Source organism: Protobothrops mucrosquamatus, unplaced genomic scaffold (assembly GCF_001527695.2).
Source record: "Protobothrops mucrosquamatus isolate PMUCROS unplaced genomic scaffold, P.Mucros_1.0 scaffold383, whole genome shotgun sequence".
Classification (NCBI taxonomy): Eukaryota; Metazoa; Chordata; class Lepidosauria; order Squamata; family Viperidae; genus Protobothrops; species Protobothrops mucrosquamatus.
In genome coordinates, this window is record NW_015386715.1 from 18,960 (window position 1) to 42,585 (window position 23,626).

General features: G+C 38.9%; 1 protein-coding gene across 1 annotated transcript in view; it reads left to right on the top strand.

Annotated features, from left to right (window-relative positions):
• Positions 1–936: 936 nt before the first annotated feature.
• CHN1 (chimerin 1) overlaps positions 937–23,626 on the top strand; it is a 29,664-nt gene continuing 6,974 nt past the window's right edge. The window contains exons 1-4 of the mRNA XM_015815893.1: positions 937–1,227; positions 13,071–13,155; positions 20,989–21,162; positions 23,009–23,086. Coding sequence (XP_015671379.1) covers positions 976–1,227; positions 13,071–13,155; positions 20,989–21,162; positions 23,009–23,086 — 589 coding nt within the window. The 5' untranslated portion in view covers positions 937–975. The remainder of the gene's footprint in view (positions 1,228–13,070; positions 13,156–20,988; positions 21,163–23,008; positions 23,087–23,626) is intronic.

The window sequence follows — 23,626 nt, forward strand, 5'->3', positions numbered from 1 at the left end:
GCATTAAGAATCATTATATCGTGGCTAGGAAAACCACGGTGAAGCACTTTTTATAACAAAAGGACTAAATGAAGTGCAAGAAAGGGCTGTGAATATCACAGAAGCGGTATACTGTAAACAAAGCAGGACAGATGACTTCATGTATGAACCTATGGATAAGCTATGAATAGTTCTATTAAATTTCATTTAAAGCATCCATATCATACGAGGCTTTTCAGTTAGGTCTTTTAGTCTTAATGCTTGGGGGGGAAAAGTGTACTGCAGTCTCCTTAGCCTTTAAATGGCAGAGATGCCATTTTCTAATGATGTGTGACTCATTTATTTCTCATAATCTTCCTGATGATTTTTTTTTTTGTTCCGTCTCTTTTGAGCGAGCAAGATGTGGGAGGGGGGGGAATGAGAGAGTTGAGTGGCACACTGCTTAAATTCTTCTTCTGCTTTTTCATTGGTTACATATTCTCCTAATCTAACCAATCCTGATACATTGCTGCCAGTTTAAGCCCACCTCCCCCCCACCCACCCCCCTTGCTAAACTGAGGTTAGAAAGGATCTATTAACTGGAAACTGATTATGTGCTGCATGAGAACATCTTTTGATACAAAATCATTATCAGGATGGTTGAATAGGAGAGAGGGGAGCCTAGAGTCCTTCTTATTTGACAATTACTACATGACTTTGTAAATGGATGAAGACACTGTGGGCTGTCTTTTGTTAACAGTGACTCTTGCTGTTGCTATTCAGACCTACAAGTTTTCAAGCTTAAATTAGAAAGCTTTTTTTTTTTAAAGTCTACTGCAGATGAGAAGAAACTGTAGCATCAGCACTACAAATACTCTCTACAATTTGATTTGAGGGTGATACTGCTTTTATTTCGCTTTAGTTCTGTTTGAAATAAGTACCAAGGTGGTTAGGGTTTTGTGTGGTGATTTATTTTTTCTCCTGTGTGGGATATTCTTCTCTCCTGCCTCTTTCAAAATGCCCTCCAAAGAGTCTTGGTCAGGGCAAAAAGCTAATAGAGTTGCTGTTCACAACTTGAAACAGGAGAGCCGTCAAAGAGATTTATTGATAGCAGCCTTGGGAATGCGGCTAGGCTTGCAAAAGTCATCTGTGACAATCTGGCAACCTCTTAAACTCTTTGCTTATTCGCAGCTGACATCCCTTGTCAGAAGAGCAACTCTGAAAGAAAACGAACACATTCCAAAATATGAGAAGGTTCACAGTTTCAAGGTAAGATGCTCAATTGTTATCATTAAGCTTCTAGCCAGCCACACGTTGAAAGCTTGTTAAGAAATGTAATGGATTTGCATGTCTCTGTGTTGTCCTTAAGCTGAACAAAAATGTTCAAGTCAGAAATGTAATGTCTTACACATAATATTAAGTCAGAAGGTATCAAGCATGATTTGCTATAGCTGTTATATATTGCTGTTTTATATGTATGTGTGTGAGAGAGAAAGAGTGTGTGTATGTACACATATATACACGTGCTTATAAATGCAAACTATTCAGAAACATTTTGGCAGAGTTCCTGGTAGGTGATTTTATATCCCCCCCCCCCAATACTTAATCAAACATTTAGCCCAGGCATGTCAAACTCGTGATGTCATGTGACGTATTGGGACTTTTCCCCCATTGCTGGCAATGGGGTGGATGCAGTTTCGGCGTGACGCATCTGGCCCGCGGGCCGGCAGTTTGACATGCCTGATTTAGCCCATTTCACCATCTTTTTTTTACTATAAAATAGTATATTGAGTACTGAAAGATATAATCTGTATATCTCTTTCTTACTAATTATTTTTTCCTCTCAATCATCAATATTGAAAACGGCACATTATAACGGTTCTCTTAAAGCCGGTAAAGTCTTAAGGTGTCATTCAGTTCTCTGGATACAGGCTTTGCTTGTTTGGGTTTTACTTATTTTTCAGTACTCTATTGTTGTTCTACTTCTGTTTGTAAAAAGTGACATTTTACCCATTATCGGGGAGAGGTCTCTGAAAAAACTATGCTTTTTAGTGTTTCTATTTGTATGGAGCTAATGGTGTTGTGAGCATTTGCTGTACCCATCTAATTAACTCTTAATTGAATGTGTGCCTGCTTAGTCTGCATAGGTTATTATAAATAGAACAATCAGTTATCACTGGAGAGGGAATACCACAGTAATCTCACGTTCTAAAAATGCTGACCATAATGGTGAGGGTATCCATTTAGCCAACATCTTAAGTTAAATCAAATCTTTACTTTCCTTCTTTCTGAAAATACTCAGCACTTTGTTTTGTCAATCCAGCTCCTATTCTAGCCATGGGCCTTTCAATGTGTTTACAAGAACTCCCCCTTCTATAGTGTAACATGAATTTATCAAAAGAGAACAAGATACATAAGTAACACATACACATACCTGAGGATACAGAGATCTATAAATTAGTGATGTGCTTCAGACTCAACTTTCATGTGGACAATATCCTGAAACAGTCTTCCCCAGCCTGGCATCTTCCAGACATATTGTGACTACAAGTCTCAGATTCCTAGCCAAGATAGATTTGGTGTCCTAACAAACTTAAATGGGGAAGAGTGCCTCATATGTATTAATATCTAGAGCAAGAGTGTCCAATCTTGACAACTTTAAGACTGTAGACTTCGCAAATATTTGTAGCTCATTGTAGATTTTGGTGCAGAATTAGAACCAGCATATGAACCAATAAGAAAACGGACAATCCAAACTACCAATCAACGACAGAATTGACCACTTTCTCACCAATTGAATTTCGCACCTCAGAAGCAACCAGCCATACGAACCTATTGACCACAACATCATACAGGACCTATATAAACAGAGAAGGAAACCAAACAAGACACTTCACCCTAAACCCTGCTGAAGATGTTACCTAGTCTGGTAACAAAATGTCTGGGAGTTAAACAGCAAGCTCGGAAAACAAACCGCTGCCAAAACTAGTAGATTTCAATTCCCAGAATTCTCCAGCCAGCATTGTTGGCTAAAGAATCTGGGAGTTGAAGTCCACAAGCCTTAAAGTTGCCAAGGTTAGACACCCCTGCTCTAGAGGACTTCCTGATTTCAATCTTGCCTGTATCAGGAAGTTGCTTAGTAGCCTTAGGAAAGTCACACTATCTTAGTTATCCCCCAGTCATAATTGGTAGCATGTAGACAATAATATTGCTTTAGTTTATAGGATTACTTGAGGGTTTATAATCTCATGTTGAATATAAAATGCTTTAAAACTTGACAGAATTACACACATTTTTGGTGTATTACCTTTTCAGTTAAAAGGTTGGTTGCAAAAAAAAAATCCAATTTGGGACTAATGCCCTTTGAATTTCTTCAGTACTATTCAAGAGATTTAAAGGCCAATGTGGCCTTTTCTGCTGTGGAACCCTTACCACGCCTCTTACCACCCTCCTATAATCAGTTAAATTCAATCAGCATTAACTTCCAAATTAAAGTAGGTACGATGAAGATCAAATTGGGAAGCATTTTTAACAAACATCTTTTTAATTTAATGCTACAATCGTTAAAGGAGTCTCCTAAGACAGTTCAGCTTATGAAAACTGTAAGAAGAATGCAAGTCTAAAAACATGGTATCATCACCTTCAATAATTGTTGCCATGTATTTCTCTCTTACAACCCAATTTTCCCCAACCTAGTACTCTCCACACCTCTTAGATTTGTACCTCCTATATCCAGCCAGTCTTCTGGAGCCCATCACATATTAAGGGCACCAGGTTTGCGAAAGCTATTTTAACCTCTTGGGCTGCTTTATAATATTTCAAAAAGTTTTGTTTTAAATGAATGCTTAAAATTAGAGAGAAATACTGCAGCTTAAAAAAAAAAATCTCCCTGGCAACCAAATAATCTGCTCCATTTATTTTTAATGGCAGTTTGAATAATGCTTCCTTTGGCAGATCTTCAAGGGAGTAGAGAATATCGCTCCACTGATACACAGGAGGCATTATCAGAAAAAATGCCCTAGGTTAACTGTACAAATTATGACCATTCATAGTGAGCTTGGGGACTCTATTACAGTACTCTTGGGAATGTTGCAATCCACTTTTCTCTGGGGTAAAAAAGGCAAGAAATTAAAAGCAAATAGCAAGAGGAATTTGAACCTAAATAAATAAAACCAGGTCAAAACTCATTTAAATACAGTAATATACTTTTATATAACTTGATCTTATAGTATAAACAGTTTATATTAAATTAGGCTCCCTGGCATGAAGAGTTATAGAGTAATGTTTAAACACTTGGAAATCATTGAATCACAGCCCTGCAAAGGACTTCATGGAGATCTTGGCATGTGGTATTTGTTATAAAACTGCGTGTATATTTCCTGTGCAAACAATTCAGCCAGGCCTTTGTTGGTGAGCAAAGTATGTTTCTGCATCTTTTCCTTAAAGAGTGGAGCAGCTGTAAGTGCTTGGGGGCTTAACCGCTTGGTGGGCTTCCCAGGGTTTCAGGGCATGCCTGTGCATGCATGCGTTTCTAGGGTAGCAGCAGAGCAGAGGGATCCGCATCAAGTGATTTTCACAAGCTTAGTAGCGGGTGTGCAAAATACAGTCTACATAAAAGGATTAAAAGTGGTTCTTTGCAAAGAAACTTGCAAAAGTGCTACCCTCCCCCCAACATTGTTCAAATGGTATCAATTCCTCTTCCATTGGTTCTTCCCTAAGCCAGGCCTGTCATCAGCATTATCAGGGTCCTTGCTTATCAGGAAACTAAACAGAGGAGTTTCTGCAGGATGGACACCATTGGAGCAACACAGGGAAGTGGATTGATAACCCTTGAATGGAGGTCCAGGTACATACATAGACATTCTTTTGATTACCCAAAACGAACCCACAGGCTGTGCTTTAAAAAGTGAGGGTGGTTTTGAGAGGTGTGTGTGTGACTTTTAAAACTACTTTATGAGCCATTTCTCACCCAGAATCCCCTCCTATTGTCTTAACTTATAGGTAACTGTCTCAACTATCTTCTCAGCTTCAATTGTTTGTATAAAGCAGGTATGTCAAACTGCTGGCCCACGGGCCGGATGCGTCACATCGAAACCACGCCCACCCCACTGCCGGCAATGGGGAAAAAGTCACAATACGTTGCGTGACGTCGCGAGTTTGACATGCCAGGTATAGAGCATTTGGTAATTATTACTCTCTGGAATGAGAGCACAAGACCATTCAAATAGGTTCCACAGATAATGGTCCTGTGTAAAGGGGGGGGGTGGGTGGAACAGACACTCCCACTGGAGCAACCTCTGTAGTGACTTAATTTCCATTTTCTTTCACTCATTAATGTCCTTTATCTGATTTCAGCTAGCTATTTCTTCCTGAATTGCAAGCTGGTTTGGGCCCCAGCTCTTAAGGTGATCCAATCAATTGGAACAATCTTACATTTCAGTGACCAAACCATTAAAGGTGCACAGTTGTCTTTGATTTAGTCCAGATTCTTTTCAATCATTTTTCACATGCCAAGATCTTTATGAAGGGGTAAAGTGAATGCCAGATAGATGGGATTACTTTTAAGGTATTAACTGTGTTGATTATACATTTTAATCTGGAAGGCTTTATTGTGGTCCCTTACAGTTTCGGTTCTTCAATTAATTGGTTAATTAAAGAACTCCTAGACTCCTCAGATACAATTCTCTACAGCCCTTTATGAAATGAATTTTGTAAAAGGATTCCTAAAAGATTTTTTTTATGTATATATTTGTGCCTGTATACACAATCCTGTTTCTGGGGAAGCGACTGCAAGGCAAAATGGCACTCTTTACCATTTCATTGTTTCATTTTTCAGTCCATGTGTTTCACGTATAACACAAAAGAAGCATTCTCCACTGCTTTCCCTCTATTCCAAGAGAGTCAAAACTGTGGAAATAGAATTCCCCCCCCCAATTAGCTAAAACTTCTGTGTTTATCCATATTTTTCTTGGTAAATCTAGCTTTGACACATTGATGCTTTCTAGTCTCTTGCTTTTGCATGCACGTGGCTTCCCATGTGACAAAAGTGTAGAAAGATTGCACTGCAGCAGCCAAAGCTCTTGCTTCAAGGATATGATATGGTGTGTCACAGCCTCTTATCTTCAGCGGAGTTTTTCCCCCTCCCCAGATTAGCTAGAGCATCATAGCCAAGTTCGTTCTATTCATATTCAGCTTTGCAGGGTCCTGTAGCTATATATTTTGGTACTTGATGCTGTCACTTTTTTCTTGACTAAAATAATTTGCAGCCTACAAAGGTAGTCCTCGACTTACAACAGTTCCTTTAGTGGCCGTTTGAAGTCACAATGGCACTGAAAAAAAGTGACTTACGACCTTTTTTCACACCTACGACTGTTGCAGCATCCCCATGGTCATGTGATCAAAATTCAAACAATTAGGAACTGACTTACATTTATGATTGTTGTAGTGTCCCGGGGGGGGTCATGTGATCACCTCTTGTGACCTTCTGACAAGCAAAGTCAATGGAAAAACCAGGTTCACTTATTTACTAACTTAACAACTGTGGCAAGAAAAGCCGTAAAACGGAGCAAAATTCACTTAACCAATGTCTCACTTAGCAGGAAAAATTTTGGGCTCAATTTTGGTCGTAAGTCGAGGACTACCTGTATTGTTGCCTATATTTTGCTTTTAAGAAAAGCCTTCAAGAGTGGTTAAAACATTAGCACCATAAAAACCCAGCAAATTCAGGTTTCTCAGCTATGTTGTACATTATAGTTTCAACACTGCATTGTAAAATACCATTTATCCCTAAAAACTGGAGAGGGACTCCTATTGTCTTCTATTTCCTGTAGTAGTTTTTTGGTCACTTCAGTGAAATACAATTACCACTTGTTCCCCATTCCTGCTGACACATTCAATACCTACAAGAAAGTCATTAAGAGCTTCTGGCCAGGAATGAGTTAGAGTTGCAAACAAACTTTGACTATTTGACATTCAAGTCTGCACTTGCCTTTCTGATAATCATGCCGCAGTGAAGGCTGCCCAGTGCATAATGTCCGCAGTGTCCTCTGAAGTCCTGAACCAAGCAAGCTGTTAGCCACGATTCTGGACAACTTCAAGAGACAGGCTAGCTCAGTCTTGCCTAAAAGAGGCGAAGGGAGCACAGAAAAGTCTTGCTGAGCTTTTTTCTTCCTGTTCTAACAGATTAAACAAAGTATTTACTATACTGCCAAATGCTGATCATTTTAAAGCCGGAATGCACACCTTTCTCTGAATCAAGAACTGTATTTGACCACTGAGCTGCTTACCAGGGATTGCACTCCCCCCAAAAAAAGTTGAAGCAAGAAGAAATACCAAAATTGATTTTATATAATTTCTATATTATTTAAAAAAAAATACAGTTCGCATTATTGCTGTCAACGATGCATAGAATGCTTTACTCATTCTATTCTAATTTAACAGCATTATTTAGAAGTTTCTGGATATCATATCCAAAACTTTTAAAGGCACACAGAACTCTGTTGTTTCAAATTCAGCATCGGGTTTTAGATCGAGATCCCCTGAAAAATTAATTTTTGATGTCCTGTTATTTTTTTCACATGCACCTTCTTTGATGCTGCTAATCAAGTTTCCGATTAATAAAAAAATCAATCTTTAAATTGCTGTCAACCATTTGTGAAGTGTTTTTCATCTTTGGTTCCTTTCATTTCTCATGTATGAGATGGGAGTAACATTTCTTCACCAAACCTTCACATACACATGTTCTGTTTTTGCTTTAAACATTTCTAAAATATTTATGTGAGAAATGATCGCATTCCGTTTTCAAAAGCGCGAACAAGGTATTGGGGATTTAGACAGAGGCTTCTGTGCTGGTTTATGGAAGAAAATAAGGGCAGGAGCTTTTTGTAGGAACTTGATTTTTTATTAAAACCATGGAAGAAAGTGGATTGTTTTCCAGCATTTTGGCAAGATTTGAGCTGGCTAGGGAAAAAGAAATCTCACCCACTCACCTTATGCTCTGTATTGCATTTCAGTTTACGCTGTGAATGTAATCCCACTCTGTGACAGCTTGTTGCCCATGGGGCAGAACAGAGCCCAAAGAGCAGCACTGTTCCTGAGTATGAGTTTTTATTTAACCATTCAGTATGAATTTTTATTTAACCATTGGCTCCTCCTAGCTTTCTCCTTCAACTTTCTTTTATAATGCTCATTTGGCCTCGTTCTAATGCTACATAGCCAATGAATCTGACAAGGCTGCCACCAAAAGACATCCAGGGCCACCAGTGTTGTTTTATATATAACTGCAGATCATGTGAGAGTAATTTTTCATCTCTTGTCCTCATTATTTGTCCTTCCTTTCCAACCCAGAGATTGTATGAAGGAGATTAAAGCTGCAAAGGCAGTACAGTAATCTTATCTAAACAGCTGAAAGAAAAACTCATACCTGGAAGCATTAATAAAATAGCCTGCCTTGGGGAGATGGAAATCTTGGGGTATTATCAGGAAGAACATGCTGTTTGCATTCACTGGGTGTGATGTGCTGATCAGGTTTATCCATTCTGTGCATACTGTATTTTAAGCAGTGACAGCCTCTGTAAGTCTTTTTCAGTAGTTGCAAATACATGTCAGAGCTGGCTGTGTTAAATCCCTATATCTGACTGGAAAGGCAGGTTGAAGATATTTATTTGGTGAATATGAAAACATGGACTAGATAACCTATTTAAGAAACCTGGAGGAGGATGAACTGTAGAAAAAAATGTTGGCCCTCCACACAGTGTTGGACTCTTACTTCCAGAAGAGCCCAGAATGGTTGTCAGTCAGGGATGATGAAAGATGTGGGCCAAAACAACCTGTTAACGGTTTTTAAGTTCCTCTAGTACAAGGGTAGGTAACCATGGCTCTTTTATGACTCGTGGACTTCAATTACCAGAATTCCTTAGCCAGCATGGCTCAGCTTAGAAACCTCTCCCTTTTCCTTCAGCGTGGCTGGCTCAGGAATTCTGGGAGTTGAAGTCCATGAGTCATAAAAGAGCTCTAGCCCAGCGGTTCTCAACCTATGGGTCGCGACCCCATTTGGGGTCGATCGACCATTTCACGGGGGTCGCCAAGCAAGGCTGTCCGCTATTTTTTTCCCTTTTCCGGCGGGTGCCTTACCTCCCTTGAGCTGGGCCAGCTGGTGGTCTCCGTCTCTGCCGCTTGCCAGCTACACCTCGGCCGGCGCAGGGGATGGAACCACGCATGCGCGGCGCTCCCGGGCAGGGAAAGTCCTCGACTTATGACCGGTTGGGTAGTCCTCGACTTACGACTGGTTTAGTCCTCGACTTACGACTGGTTTAGTCCTCGACTTACGACCGGTTTAGTCCTCGACTTACGACCGGTTGGGGTCGCGACATTAAAAAGGTTGAGAACCACTGCTCTAGCCTCAACTTTAAGGAGGCCTATATCTAGTCTTAGGGTGGCATGAAAGAAACATTTTGGGATTTGAAGGACCAATCTTAGAAATTTGGATTGAAAAAGTCTAATGGTGCAAAATTAGAGAAGGGACTGATTCAAACAGCTTTTGGAATAGTAATGTAAGCAGATATACAACATATAGTTATTTTTTTCTGAAACATTTACTGAAAGATGTAAGATTTCTAAGTTTTGGTCAATCATTAGCCTTGAACAGGATTACTCCAGAGTTTGGGATGTGGGGAGGGAAGTCAGGATTTTTCCCCATCTCAGTTTCCCCTTTCATTTTCACTAGGGCTAAAACCAGAAATAAATTGTGCTCTAGATTATTTCCAATGTAAATGCTATACAATGTGCCAAAAATATCTGAGTATAGTTTTAGGAAAAGAATGCTTGATCTCTATCATCTTTTGTTTTTCAAATGAAATATGAATTATTAACAGTAATCTCTTCCCCCCTCTTTTTTTTTTCAAGCCCAATTTGGCTTCTGTTCTTTTGTGCTATAATTAGTTCCTCACATGCAGGGCAGAAAAACACTCCATTCTCTTAGGTAATATAAGAACAAAGATAATCTCAAGGTAGTTAAAAGTATGAAGCATCTCTGATTCATAATGCTAGATCAAGAAAGCAGGGAAGCATATGGCAGAGCAGAGTGAAGGCTTTATCCGCCATCTTGCTATGGATGAACAAAGAGCCATTCTAACAATCCTACAGTACTATTTCTAAAATATACAGAAAGTCAGGAAGGATGCTGAAATAAATACAGCTATCTCTTCTGGCTCATAATATGACACGTATTTAATAATAAAACGTCCTTTCTATCTTTATAGCAGTGATGCATGATAAGACCCACATAATCTTGGGCTTTATGGCTAAAGGGCTAGGAAAATTATTTTCACTGGCACAGGTGATTTGTGAGCAGGGACTACGGAAATTGCAGTGACAATATTGTACTCATTCTGTATGTATGCATTGTCCTGCATTCATTACAAATAATTTATTATTAATAATAGGTTGCATAAAGATTTGCCTCTGTGTATTCAGAAGGCTTTAGATATGGGATTCTTTGCCAGAATGTTATTGGTAGAATTTGTGCTTGGGAAAGTACTGCAGTAAAACAATTCTGTTCTTTCATATTAAGAATTAAAACTGGCAAAGCAGTACCACAAGAATGCAGTGCAATTCGACCACATGCTGAGTATAATACCAAATGTTTGGAAAAAAAACATTAGTCAGTTTTCTAAGAAAAACTAAGCACTCCAAGTACTTTGCTGAAACCTATCACCGTGGGATCATGAATTCAATTCCATGTTTATAATCGACCCAGTCCTTCTTACACTCTTATTCTACTCTGTTGTTACTTGACTCACTATAGCTAATGGAAGGACTGTGGCTTTCTGATAGGGCATACACTCTTGTCTGCATAGATCTACAGTTCCTACTATCTCCCATGTGAAAGAACCCAGCAGCAATGAGTCTGATCTTCCTATGTAGGCAGACTAGAATGTCACAATTATCAGAGTGAAACATGTGGAATGGCTAGCTAGGCCAAGAAGTTGCCCCAAAAGGCTGTGTTTTTTAAAGCAGAATCACTTACCTCAAATCCAACACTTGTCCTTGTCAACCCTTTAAAAATAAAATAAAACACTTCAGTCCATCTCTCTCTCTCTCTCTCTCTCTCTCTTCCTCCCTCCCTCCCTCCCTCTCTCTCAATTTTAATTAATTTTAATTAAAATTAAAATGTTAATTTTAATCAAGGAATCAACTGAATTTCTAAAAGATTGGTATTTGAGCAAAATAGGCCTAGCTAGGGGAAGAGAATTCCTGACTATGCCTTACTCTTCAGTAAAATAAATTGTAGCCTAAGAAAGATGATACCACAAATGAATATTGATTCAAACAGCTTTTGGAATAGTAATGTAAGCAGATATACAGCATATAGTTATTTTTTTTCTGAAGCATTTACTGAAAAATGTAGGATTTCTAGGGTTTTGGTCAATCATGACTACTGTTAGCCTTGAACAGGATTACTCCAGAGTACTTTTTGTTTTCTGCTGCAACATGTTAACTTGACCTGTATGCCGGAATGAATCAGTTGTTGATTTTATTTGATAATTTAGCAGGGGTAGAAGAAAATTAAGCTCAGCTTTAATTATATATAGACTGAAAGGCTACAAACTAGATAGCCGAAGTAATGACTTTCTAGGTTAAGAATATTGTGGTACAAGAAACGTGGCCTTAATGAAATCCACATTAGTTAATTTTAGTTGCAACACAAATTTTAAGAATCCAATGTTAAAATGTTGCTTCCAGCAAGAGATTTTATTCCTGTAAATATTAGCCATGAATGTTTTGCTACAGAGTTTTATTTGCTGGGATGCAATTTTGTCCTGCAGAAAATGTAAGACCAGGATCTAAGGAAGGAAGTAGCCTACCTTGGTCTGTCTTTTCTTCAGCAATCATTGTGGAGCATAGAAAAGTTTTGATTTTCATATTTATAGATTCTTTTTTAAAAAAAATATGGGCGCTAATCCTTTAACGACATCCACACTGTCTGAAGTTAAACCTTATATTTTCTCTGCAAGACCCATAATATATTTAGTCCCATAATCTTTTATTACATTTGGTATTTTTTATTATTGCAGACTGCTTTTTTTAAAAGAAAACTAGGTATGCTTGAAAAGATTTGTACTGTATGTCTGAAGCCATGGTTAAGTGTGTAATTGAAATCCTATAGGCAGAGAAAAGGGATCCACATCAGGGACCACTTGATAAAGCCTGCTTGTACTATCTGAAGGATCTCCATCATTCCTTTTGAGAACATAAGCTGGTACAGATATAGCCTCATGATCAGCCTTATCCCCTCGCTTGCTAATTAATTTGAGTGGTGGCAAACTGAAAACTTGCAGCAAATTTATAAACTTTGGTTGGTCTTATAAAGAAAGATACTTCCTTCAAACATTTTTTATTCTGCTTTTTTTTCCTTCATGGTCAACAGAGCTAGTAGCATTACTTTTTAATCAGAGTCTTGATTCTTTTCATGTAGTGAATAGTAAATGTATTTATTTTTATTTATATGATCTAGATATAAATAAGTAAGCTCTGGCCAGCTTACAAGAATTAAAAATACACAACTCCAGGTGGTCAAAGACAACAATAACCCTAATCACAGGAAAAACAACAACAACAACCTTACATCAACACAGCAAAGACAGCAATTCCCTCCAGATCAAATCATGATGTTGAATTGGCTGACCTTCCCCCCCCCCCAATGTGGAAATAGCTTGGCTTATTTTCAACACAAATCAAGGAAGCCCCATCTTTTTTCCCAACAAACAGAAGTGGGACACATTCTGGCTTTGGGTTCTGCTGTTTGTCCTCATGTGCCTGCTTTCAAACTTCCCTTTCATACAGGGAAGTGGGGAAGAATCACCATGTGGCTAACAGGGTGATCCCCAACCATTTCTGCTCTTGGAGCTTGAAGCAATCTAGCCTAACGCCTTCTCTCTTTAAATTTATATTTTGGCATATTTTCCGTAACAGACAACACATGCCGACAAGGTTAATTTGTTATTTTGCTGCTATAGTTTAGAAAAGGAGTAGAAAGCTCGTGTGCTTTTTAAAATATGCTTCTAAACCCTTGCTCGCTCGCTCTTTTATTGTTTTCTGCTTTTGTTTTTCAGGTTCATACATTCAGAGGTCCACACTGGTGCGAATATTGTGCCAACTTCATGTGGGGCCTCATTGCTCAGGGAGTGAAATGTGCAGGTAACAATGACTCAGATTGGAGATGATTTTTTTTTCCATTTAGTAATAGAATTTGTTGCCTTAATCTTTAAACTTAATCTGAAATGGCGGATATTAAAAAACTGGATTAAAGATCCTGAAAGCTAGAGCTTTGCCAGATAATATACAGTTGTCAGTTGCTAAAATGCAGGAAAGAGAGTTGGAAGCGATAGAAGCTTCTGAATTTGCAAAAGCAAAATAAAGATATAAGATACGATGCAATCCAATCAAGCCTATTTATCATCATCCTATTCCACATGCAACAAATTAATGTCTAGAACAGTGGTCTCCAAGTTTTCTGGCACCAGGGACCAGTTTCATGGAAAATAAGTTTTCCACAGACCAGGGGGGATGGTTTCACGTGCAACCTAGATCCCGCATATGTATAAATGGAGCTTCACTTGCTCGCCTGCCGCTTCCTAACAGGCCACGGGCCAGGAGTGGTCCGGGGCCCAGGGTTGGAGATTCCTGCTCTAGACTAAACATAGGTTTATGTGGATGACCAAAATATTGAAAAGAGATGCTTTGAAAGACTGTTCCTGATTATCTCTTGACATGTGTGCACGGAACAACAGCCCTTCTGGGAATGCTCTATGTGTCTGTTTGCACAAGTAAAGGAAACTTGGGTGGTATGTGTGTGCAGATGTCATTCTGCATAACTAAAGACCCTTCAAATGTCTCAGTAATTAAGACATTTCTTTTAATATATTGTCCGTAGGCATGTAGGATCATTTGCTTGCAGAAATTGTTGTGTAACATAGCCATCGTTGTTCAAACTAATTTCTGTTCATGTTGTCTCTTTCGATATTTTTTTATTTCTTAAACCAGTGTAATTGTAGCGCGAATAATGTGCAGTTTAGTATTTAATAGAGCGCAATATATTAAAAAGAGATCTAGTTTGTTGTACTACTGTACATTATAGTGGCTAAACTAAGGTATCAAACTGGACACTGGGAGATTGTGAGTTCTAGTCCTATCTTAAGCACAAATCACAGCTGGATGACCTTGGCCCAGTTATTCTCTCTGTCAGTCCTAGGAAGAAGGCAAGGGCAAATCACTTCTGAAAAGTTGCCAAGAAAACAGCAGGACCTGTCCAGGCTGTCCCCAGGAGTCAATGCTAACTTGAAGACAGACACATCTACGGACGATATATTAAAAAGAACTTAAAAACAGTTCTTCTTCTGAAATGTTAAATGTTTTCAAGAGCATGAAACAATTGCTCTCCCTAACTATGATCTAAGTGAAAAATAGGCAAGGAAAGTATGAATTATTATTATTCAGTGTACCTGTTACTTATTAAGGTTGTTTTGCTGCAACTACCTTCCGGTTTCCCGTTACATCCATCATTGGGGAACTCATGTTAAATGAAACTCCAGCTAAATCAGAGAAGCTAAGGTGAAACTTTGGACTATGAGTATGGCTTGTTCACATACTGAAATTTAAACCAATCAGATGTTGGATAATAACTGTGATTGTGGCCAGAAGAAGCATCTACAAGACCAATGTTCACCATATTTGTCCATGTAACACTCCACCATGATTTAGCCCATTTAATTGTTTCCGATAACTTAGTCTATTAGTTCCTTCAGCGAAAACATCTTGCTGAAGGAAGCAGTATATAAATGGAGCACTCTTGTCTTTTACATTTATCACACTCACTCAAGTCCAGTACGGAATTTTTAAGTTAGGAAAGGAAGAAATGCAGATGCTAAGATCTCTTAGGTCAGAGGGAAAATTAAACATGTTGATCCCTTTTATTAAAATGGACGGAATGCACTTGGACTCCTTACATTTAGCTGGCTTTTCTTATTTGCGCTTGTAGACTAGTAGTAATGAGAAAAGGCACAAAAGAGAATTAAAATCTCCAGAGCAGGTTGGCAGGTATTAGATGCAAAGTTGATATAAGCTGAGTTAACCTAACATTTCCAAACCTTAAGAAGATATAAGAGATAACTGAAAACTAGGACTTGTGGCTGAAACATAAGCCTGCCCTGTTCACGATGCCTGAATGAGAACATTTTAGTCAGATGCTGTTTTAAACCTGATGACTGTTTATTTGGTGTTGTTGGTGTCCTGCATCTCCTGTACAGGACAAAGATAAAGAGGACTGCTGGGCTACAGAATAAAGCAGTAGAAAGCATTTACAAGGAGTGTACACCGACAAGAGTGGGCTAGTAGGTCTACCTAGAGGTTGAACCCAGTTTTACTCCTGCCCCCAAAGCTTCTCTTGATTCACGTATGAGTCAGCCCCAAAGGTCAGAGGCAGCTGGAGGTGCATTTTACAACCACAGCCAGATGTGTGCAGTTGAACAAGCTGTTGCAGTAAGCAGCGAAAGTGATGCTTCAGCCATTTCCCCTGAGAAGCCACGCTAGAATCAGATCGTCGCCACTTTGTGGTCCGTCTCTGGAAGCCTGAAATACGTGAAACACCTCTTGAACCAACCTAAGATTAGAGAACTTCAAGGCTTTCCATGATCCTTTCTAGTTTAGCTTGAATGTCCCGTTTTAAAAAGAGACTGTTGGTCTGTTTCCAAAAAGGACGGTTGCGTAGAAGTGAATATGAAGCACCGGAAACTTAAAAGCAATGTTTGTAAGGAAGGGTGAAATAAAATCTGCATCATTTCCATCCAGTCGACGATTTGAGAGCAGTTTTTGAAAGAGGACGTTCTTTGATTATTTTTTTTTAGAATGCTGCATCTCCTAAAAAATAGAGTGTGTTTTTTTTGGGGAGGGGGAAATAATGCTCAAGTTGTGACCATTCATTTATCGACCATTCAAAACTAGAACAGTAGTGACCAAGGGGGATTTATGACCACTTCACAAAATTGCAGGCAGTGCAGCATCCCCACAATCAGGTGATTGCACTTTCCACTGTTCCCTGCCAGCTTCCCGCAAGCAAAAATGGGAAAGGCAGCAGGAAATTGGGAGACACTCCTGCTGCTACTACTTTTTTGCCCAACTGTGAACCTGGCCATGCTCAGTAGCACTGGCCTGTGACACACCACACACACACACACGTGCCCCTGCAGTACTTGTGCACTTGCCTGTGCTCCCGAGTGCCTGCGTGTGGCAATTCCTGTGGCACATACACATCTATCCATGCACTGGAGTGTCTCTTCCCACTCCACCACCCTGCTTTCCTGGGACTCCCAGCTTCTTCCCACTTAATGGCCAATGTGGTTCTGGGGTCGCAAAAGCCACCAGGACTATGGGATTGTTGTTGCGGTCATGAAACACAACATCACATGACTGCATTGCTTAGTGACAGAAATTCCAATCCCAATTACTATTGTAACTCAAGGACCACGTAGGAAGATTTTTCTTATAACGCTTGAAGGCAGGACGAGAAGCAATGGGTGGAAACTGATCAAGGAGAGAAGCAACCTAGAACTAAGGTCTTTGAAGGACTGTCAATCTTGTTAATTGGTTACCTTGTTGGACGGAGGTCTTCACCACTTACGAGGTTGTGACCTTCAAAAATTCTTCTCTGACCTGTCGGCAAACAGACTTTACCACATCCCAAGGACCCTGGGCAGGGGGTTGGACTCGATGACCTCCAAGGTCCCTTCCAACTTTATTATTATTATTATTAGATGTATAATATGAAAGGGCATTTTAAAATTTTGTTTATAATTAGTATAACAGGTATCTTTTTTTGCAGCACATAACCTACCATGGTAACTAGTTTGCAATTTCTGTCCATTATGGTATGTGGGTGGCTTGTCTCCTACTTAGATATAGTTTATATAATGTACTTTCACACACTATGCATATAGCCACCTACCTTAAAATAATTCTTTAGGGACAGATTTTTCTAAAGCTTTGAGTGGGAGGGGAAAAAAATGGAAGGCCCCGGTGCATTTTGAGCAAAAGGGAGAATAAACTTTAGAACTCTTTTTTTTTTCTTTTTAAAAATTGTCTTGAACATTTTAGTGATTTGCTTTTGTGAGAAACAGTATTTTCCCAGCAAGTAGGAGAGAGACTGGAACAAAAACTCCATACTTAGGCTCAAAGTTCCAAGACCTCTGTCACACTTCTCCTCTAATGGAGCATACCAACAAGGTCACAGGTTTTCTTTCAGTAATACCAGCAAGCTAAGGAGAAGGAAGAAACTGGTGGATATGAGCTACTTTGAAGTGTGTGCTTGTCCTACTATATCACAGTCTTAAATTTTCCAGAGTTGGGCCAAGTACATTGAACTCTGCTAATTTTCATCTTACATCTCTGGGATGTCAAGGTTTTTCTGTAGCTTAGTGTACCTCATGGATTTCGCCATTTGTATGTTTCCTTCTCACAAAGCACCACATGCATCTCTAATCAGGAATTGTTAAAACGAGAGATTAGCAGCCATTTCCTGCCTTGGACTTGAGCTCCAGATTGGGATAATGGCTAAACGTAGCTAGGGATTCACGGAGTGAGAGTAAGTACTCTAAACAAGTTACCGAACCCGTTTGGTGTAAAAGGAAAAAATGTCCTATCAGCGCCGTAGTTTTGTTACAGAACCTCTTTCCTATGTTTACCGTATTTACGGACGTCCTGTCATACCGACGTAAATCCGATTGCAGACTAACTATCTCGTTCCTTTGTTCTACCGGTCTTGTCAAATATACGACAAAGAGCTAAAGAGTTAGAAATCTATGAAAAAAAGACAAAAAAAAAAACCCTCACTGAAAAGATAGATTCATAGACAGCCTTTGTAACCGATCTGGAAGGAAGTTTAGCTAGATGAAAGTCTTACGGTCCAAGGAGTTTACCAGTAAAAAGCACAAAGCTCTCCTTTCACTCAGGAAAGATGAATGCTACATTGAATGGGCACAAAATTCTTTTGGTGTCTCCAAGATAGTAGGTCTGTTTCTAGGAGGAAATATCAAGATTGAGGTAAATGAGCATTTAGGACAAATTGTGAATATCTTCTATGCGCACTATTCCTTGTTCAGGGTATTCAAGTGTAGATTAAAAGCTCATGCCATAAAATCCATTCTTTTTTTCTCAGTTACATGACTTTGTTACCTTCATTAAATAGCCCCATCACAGTACAACATAGATTAATAATCAATTTGCATATTTACTCTACTGAATATTCAATCCAAGTGATCCCGTAACTCACCAATAAACTATACATAGTAAAGTTAAAGATGAGAATGTGGGGCAAACAAATGTTATGCTAATATTTAAGTCCTAGGCCAATTGCAACAGATTTCAGATTTCATTCAAATGGGGAGAGAGGAAAGGAAGGAAGGAAGGAAGGAAGGAAGGAAAAGAAAAAAGAAAGAAGGAAGGAAAGAAAGAAAGAAAGAAAGAAAGAAAGAAAGAAAGAAAGAAAGAAAGAAAGAAAGAAAGAAAGAAAGAAAGAAAGAAAGAAAAGAAAAGAAAACATGAGTGGCAAATTTTCAGTTGTCCCACTCTCTTCTAGATCTCCACTCCTTCCTCTTTCAGCCAGCCTATGGACCACATCCTTGGGATAAAGCTAGGGAGGCCCCAATTTATTTGTTTCAAAGATTTACAGGTAGTCCTCAATTTACAACCATTTACTTAGTGACCAAAGTTATAATGGCACTCAAAAAAGGACTATTTTTCACACTTATGACCATTGCAGCATCCCCATGGTCATGTGGTCAAATTTGTACACTTGGCAACTGGCTCATATTTATGACAGTTGCCGTGTCCCTGGGTCATGTGATCACCTTTTGCGACTTTCTGATGAGCAAAGTCAATGGAAAAACTGGATTCCTTTTACAACCATGTTACTAATTTAACACCCACAGTGATTCACTTAGAAACTGTGGCAAGAAAGGTCATAAAATGGGGCAAAGCCTCACTTACCAACTCATTCTCGCTTAGCAATGGAAATTTTGGGCTCAATTGTGATCGTAAATCGAGGACAACCTATATATGGCCTCCCATCTTAAGCAACTCTGTTTAAAAAGCTGTACTATTTACTTACTTACTTACCTTACTTCATTTATACATACATACATTTATACATTTGTACTTTTATAAAAATATAAATGCTGTACTTTTCTTCAAGAACAGACTGAATTGTTTGCCAGGCAGATTTCTTGAATTTCATAAGTGATGGGTTGACCTGTTATTTCAAAATGAGAATGTAGAGCTTTTTAGAAATTCTGCTATAAGATGGCAAACGTAACCCTGGGGTCTAGTTGGAAATCTGTGTTTTCAGTTATATCTACTGAAGAAACGAAATGTACCATCTTGATTATTCTCATAGCGTTTTTTCGTTGAATTGACATAAGCTCATATAAAGAACAGCAAATACATCTTTTCCTGTACTCTGAGCAAGTATATACAGTATATTCCCAGATCCTAAATTGCCCTTGAATTGGGCCCAAATGGAGCATATCTGAAATAGCTTATTTCATACACTTAACCTCCAATCCAGTTCTAATTTCACAGCAATCCTAAAACTATTAGAGCTCTCTAGTTGTCTTTTTGAGTAGCATATAAGCTTTTTTTCCTCATTTATGTTAGTTCTTAAACCTGACACAGTACTTACTCTTCCCCAGTGCAACTTACAAATACGATGGTCCTGTATTTAACACACACTGATATTTCTATAATGCATACACTTGGCAACCGTATATTTTCATGAATTATAAGCAGGTTGAAGGTTAGAGATGATAAAAATCAAATCAGCAGCAGAAAGGAAAGTGACAGCTCTGCTTATTGTACTCTCAGCAAATATTTGAAATAGATCCTCTTGGGGCTGCCTTAATACAGTGCTCATAGGTCTTGTGTTTGCTCATGCATTAATAAAAACACATTATTTCCAGATTCATTGGAAAATGTTAAAGCCGGTTTTTTTTCCCTACTCCTAAATATAAAATCTTTTCTGTGGCGCTCTAGAAATGAAAGAGAAAGAGCAGCTCGTCTGAGACATTTTAGCTTAATGTATCTGAAAATCCACTTCGCAGCGTTTTTGAAGCTTTTTGCCTGCTAATAAAATTAAATATGGTCTAATCTCCTCTGCCTCGGTGGTCTGAGAAAACTACAAAACATTCGGATAACCCGATAATGAGATAAAGAGGATTGCTGGTTTTAGAGGCTTTGAAGGAGACCAGCAATGAATTCAGATGATTACTTTTCATAATAGTGTTTCTGCTTTGACTCACATGCATACACACACACACACACACACACACACACACACACAGGGAAAGGGACAAAGGTTGGTGATAAAACATAACCCTTTGGATCAAGAAAGGACGAGGGACTGTTTGCGGAATCTCAAAGGAGTTTCAGTAGCAGCACGTGGAATGGCCTCTCTTTGGGTGGAGCATTCCAGAATCAATATTGGATGACTTCAACACAGGATGCCCTTGCAGGATGCTCCTGCTTTATGGTAACTACAGCTAAGCTCTGCCTTGAGCTAGAGGATGTTCAGACAGCTCGCTGAGCATAGCTTCACAAGTCTTTTGAATGTATCCACAAAATTTATGGTAGGTAGCTAGAAATGCAACCTATTTGTTCTGCTGCCAGGCTTTGAAAGCTTCAAAGCTAAAAACGTATTTTGCCACTGGCAAAATCGTCCAGCTGTACTGATAAATGACCTGGTTCTCTTAATTTGGTGCACTAGAATTTAAGAAATTAAACTGACAGGGATCCCAAACCTAGTTACCTGTAAAAACTTGACATTGCGATTAAGAGAGAATGGATTCTGTGTTGCTCCCTTCGCATCCTGCATAAATCCGCACAGCTATGGCTGCGTCTTTGGGTGTGTTGCATAGTTTACACAGGTATAATTTCATTGCACCGAATCTCATGCTAACGTTTCTTTTTGTCTTCTTCTTTCATCAGACTGTGGCTTAAATGTTCATAAGCAATGCTCCAAGATGGTCCCCAATGACTGCAAGCCGGACTTGAAGCATGTCAAAAAAGTGTACAGCTGTGATCTCACTACGCTAGTAAAAGTACACTTAACGAAGAGACCAATGGTTGTAGACATGTGCATTAGGGAAATTGAGTCGAGAGGTAAAGCATACTTAAGTGATTTGGTTGCCTTGCTAATCATCCTGTTAAATTGATCTCACTCAGCTGGGGGTTTGCTCTAACTAGTTTTACTCAGGGTGTCCTAAAGTTATCGGTGGCCTTGGAGAAAAAGAAATATAAATTCCATTCATTTGGAAAAGAGCATTATAAAGCCAATCCCTATATTGCTGTCTTTTCTTTGATAGTACCGAGATACTGTTCCATTAGATTTGGATGATATTAATGCTCCCTGAGAACCAACATTCCTTTTGTGAAATCATTTTTGTGAGAAAAGAAATTTCCTCCTTCAAGTCTTCCTTCACGATGCCTGTTTGTTACTTACATAATTTTAAATGTATGTAAATCGGTATAAACATCCAATATGTGCGAGGGTTATTTTCAGAGTCTTTCATCTACTTTTCCTTCATTCTATTTGGCAATCAGTCTTCTAATACAGTGGTTCTCAACCTGTGGTCCGCAGACCCTGGGGGGCTGCAATGTCATTACAGGGGGTCCACAAAGGCTTGAAGAAATGTTATGGTTTAAATATTGAGTTAAGTCTTGGGCAGGGGTAGGCAACCTCAACTCTTTTATGACTCATGGACTTCAACTCCCAGAATTCCTGAGTCAGCTATGCTGACTCAGAAATTCTGGGAATTGAAGTCCACGAGTCATAAAAGAGCCGAGGTTGCCTACCTCTGGTCTTGGGGGTGCGTGGTCATGGTCCATGACCACAAAAGGTATTTAAGGGGGGGTCCGTGGTAAAGAAAAGGTTGAGAACCACTATTCTAATACTTTTTTATGCAGGACCCATTGCTCTTCTGGCAGCTGGTTTTGTTTTTACTGTCATTTCTTTCGCTTCTTTCTTTTCCTTCCACAATCCCTTCCCCCCCCCCAAACCCCATTTTTGACACAAGAGTGGTCTTTCCGGCATTCAGACGTCTTATATTCGTCGCCAATTCTTTCGTTTTTATCATAAATAATTAGTTCAATCGTGCTTTGATTGATTCTTTTCCTGTGTGTGTACATATGGATTGTACATAAACACAATTCAAAACAGTGACATTTTTTTCTGAGCAAATAGCTCACAGTCAATATTCTCATTCATTTGGGGAGTTTCCAAATGGCCCAGTCAGTTTTTCTATACTCCTTCATAACATTTCCGCCCATCTTTTCACATCACTTAATAGATTCCTTTCCCCCTTGTATTACATTCTATCAGAATATTGTCTAGTTTTTCCCAAAATATATTCCTTGTTCTTTCATTATCCCTGGAGCATAATATGCAACCATCACCAGCCTGTGGATTCTTAATTTCATATATATATATATGTTTGCATTTATCAGCTCCATTTCACAAGCAGAGACGGTCTTCATCACATCCCTTTCTTTTCTCTTAGTTTCAAAGACACACCGAATATCTATTGTTAGTTTCATTTCATTTGTTAATTAATGCTTTTTAACATTCCCTTTCTTATATTGCATCACACTCTTTTATATGTCATGGATGTCACCAGATGGGCCAGAACCCATCTTGGCTTTAATTTCACATAATTTCTTGGGCTTAATGTTTATTACTTCTTATCTGTACTTTGTGTAAAGCTGTTTTACCTTAAAAGGGAAAAGCATGATGAGAATGTACATATGCACGTATGGCATCTTTCTCATTCCAGAAACATTATTATAAATACGTTTGCACAGAATAATTGAATGCCGATTTTACATTATGCTGAGTAAGAAAGTTACAGCTTTAAAAAATGAACTCTGGTTTATGTAGTGCTAACCATAAAGTGCATGTCTATCAGAAAGCAACAATTGCTTAATCTTGTAATGATTTTAATTTTAAAAGGACTCAATTCTGAAGGACTCTACCGAGTATCAGGATTCAGCGACCTAATTGAAGATGTCAAAATGGCTTTTGATCGAGGTATGTTCTTTACTCAGTGCTTACCATAATAATTACCTCTATCGTATTTGCTAGAATCCAGTGAATTAATATTGCATGACTAGTAGGAAGTTGATTTGCTTCTCTGAAAGCAGTCCTCTTGGCAAATATGCCAAATATGAAGCATTTTTTAACCTGCATGAGCTTAGGATGCTGTGACATGATGTACTGGGTAGGTTAGATCAGTGGTCCAGGAAAGAAATAATTAAAAACAAACTAGAAATATTTGAACCATTGTCCATTTAAGTAGCTACTTAGATCTCAGCCATTTCACAGCTCATTCTCCCCCAAAAAAGTCTGGAGAATTATTTTTGGGTTCTAAGAATGGCTTTAAAAAGCTTTTAAAATGCAGTTTGTGATTACTTAGTACTACTGCTACTTCCATGTCAGAAGCACCAAAGTGCTTGCGTGGTGAAAGGATCTGCCAGAGATGACACCATTGCCCAGGGGATGTTTAGTATCCCCATAAGGTTGCCTACCAAAGTGGTACCCATTTATCTACTTGCAGTCGCCTGCTTTTGA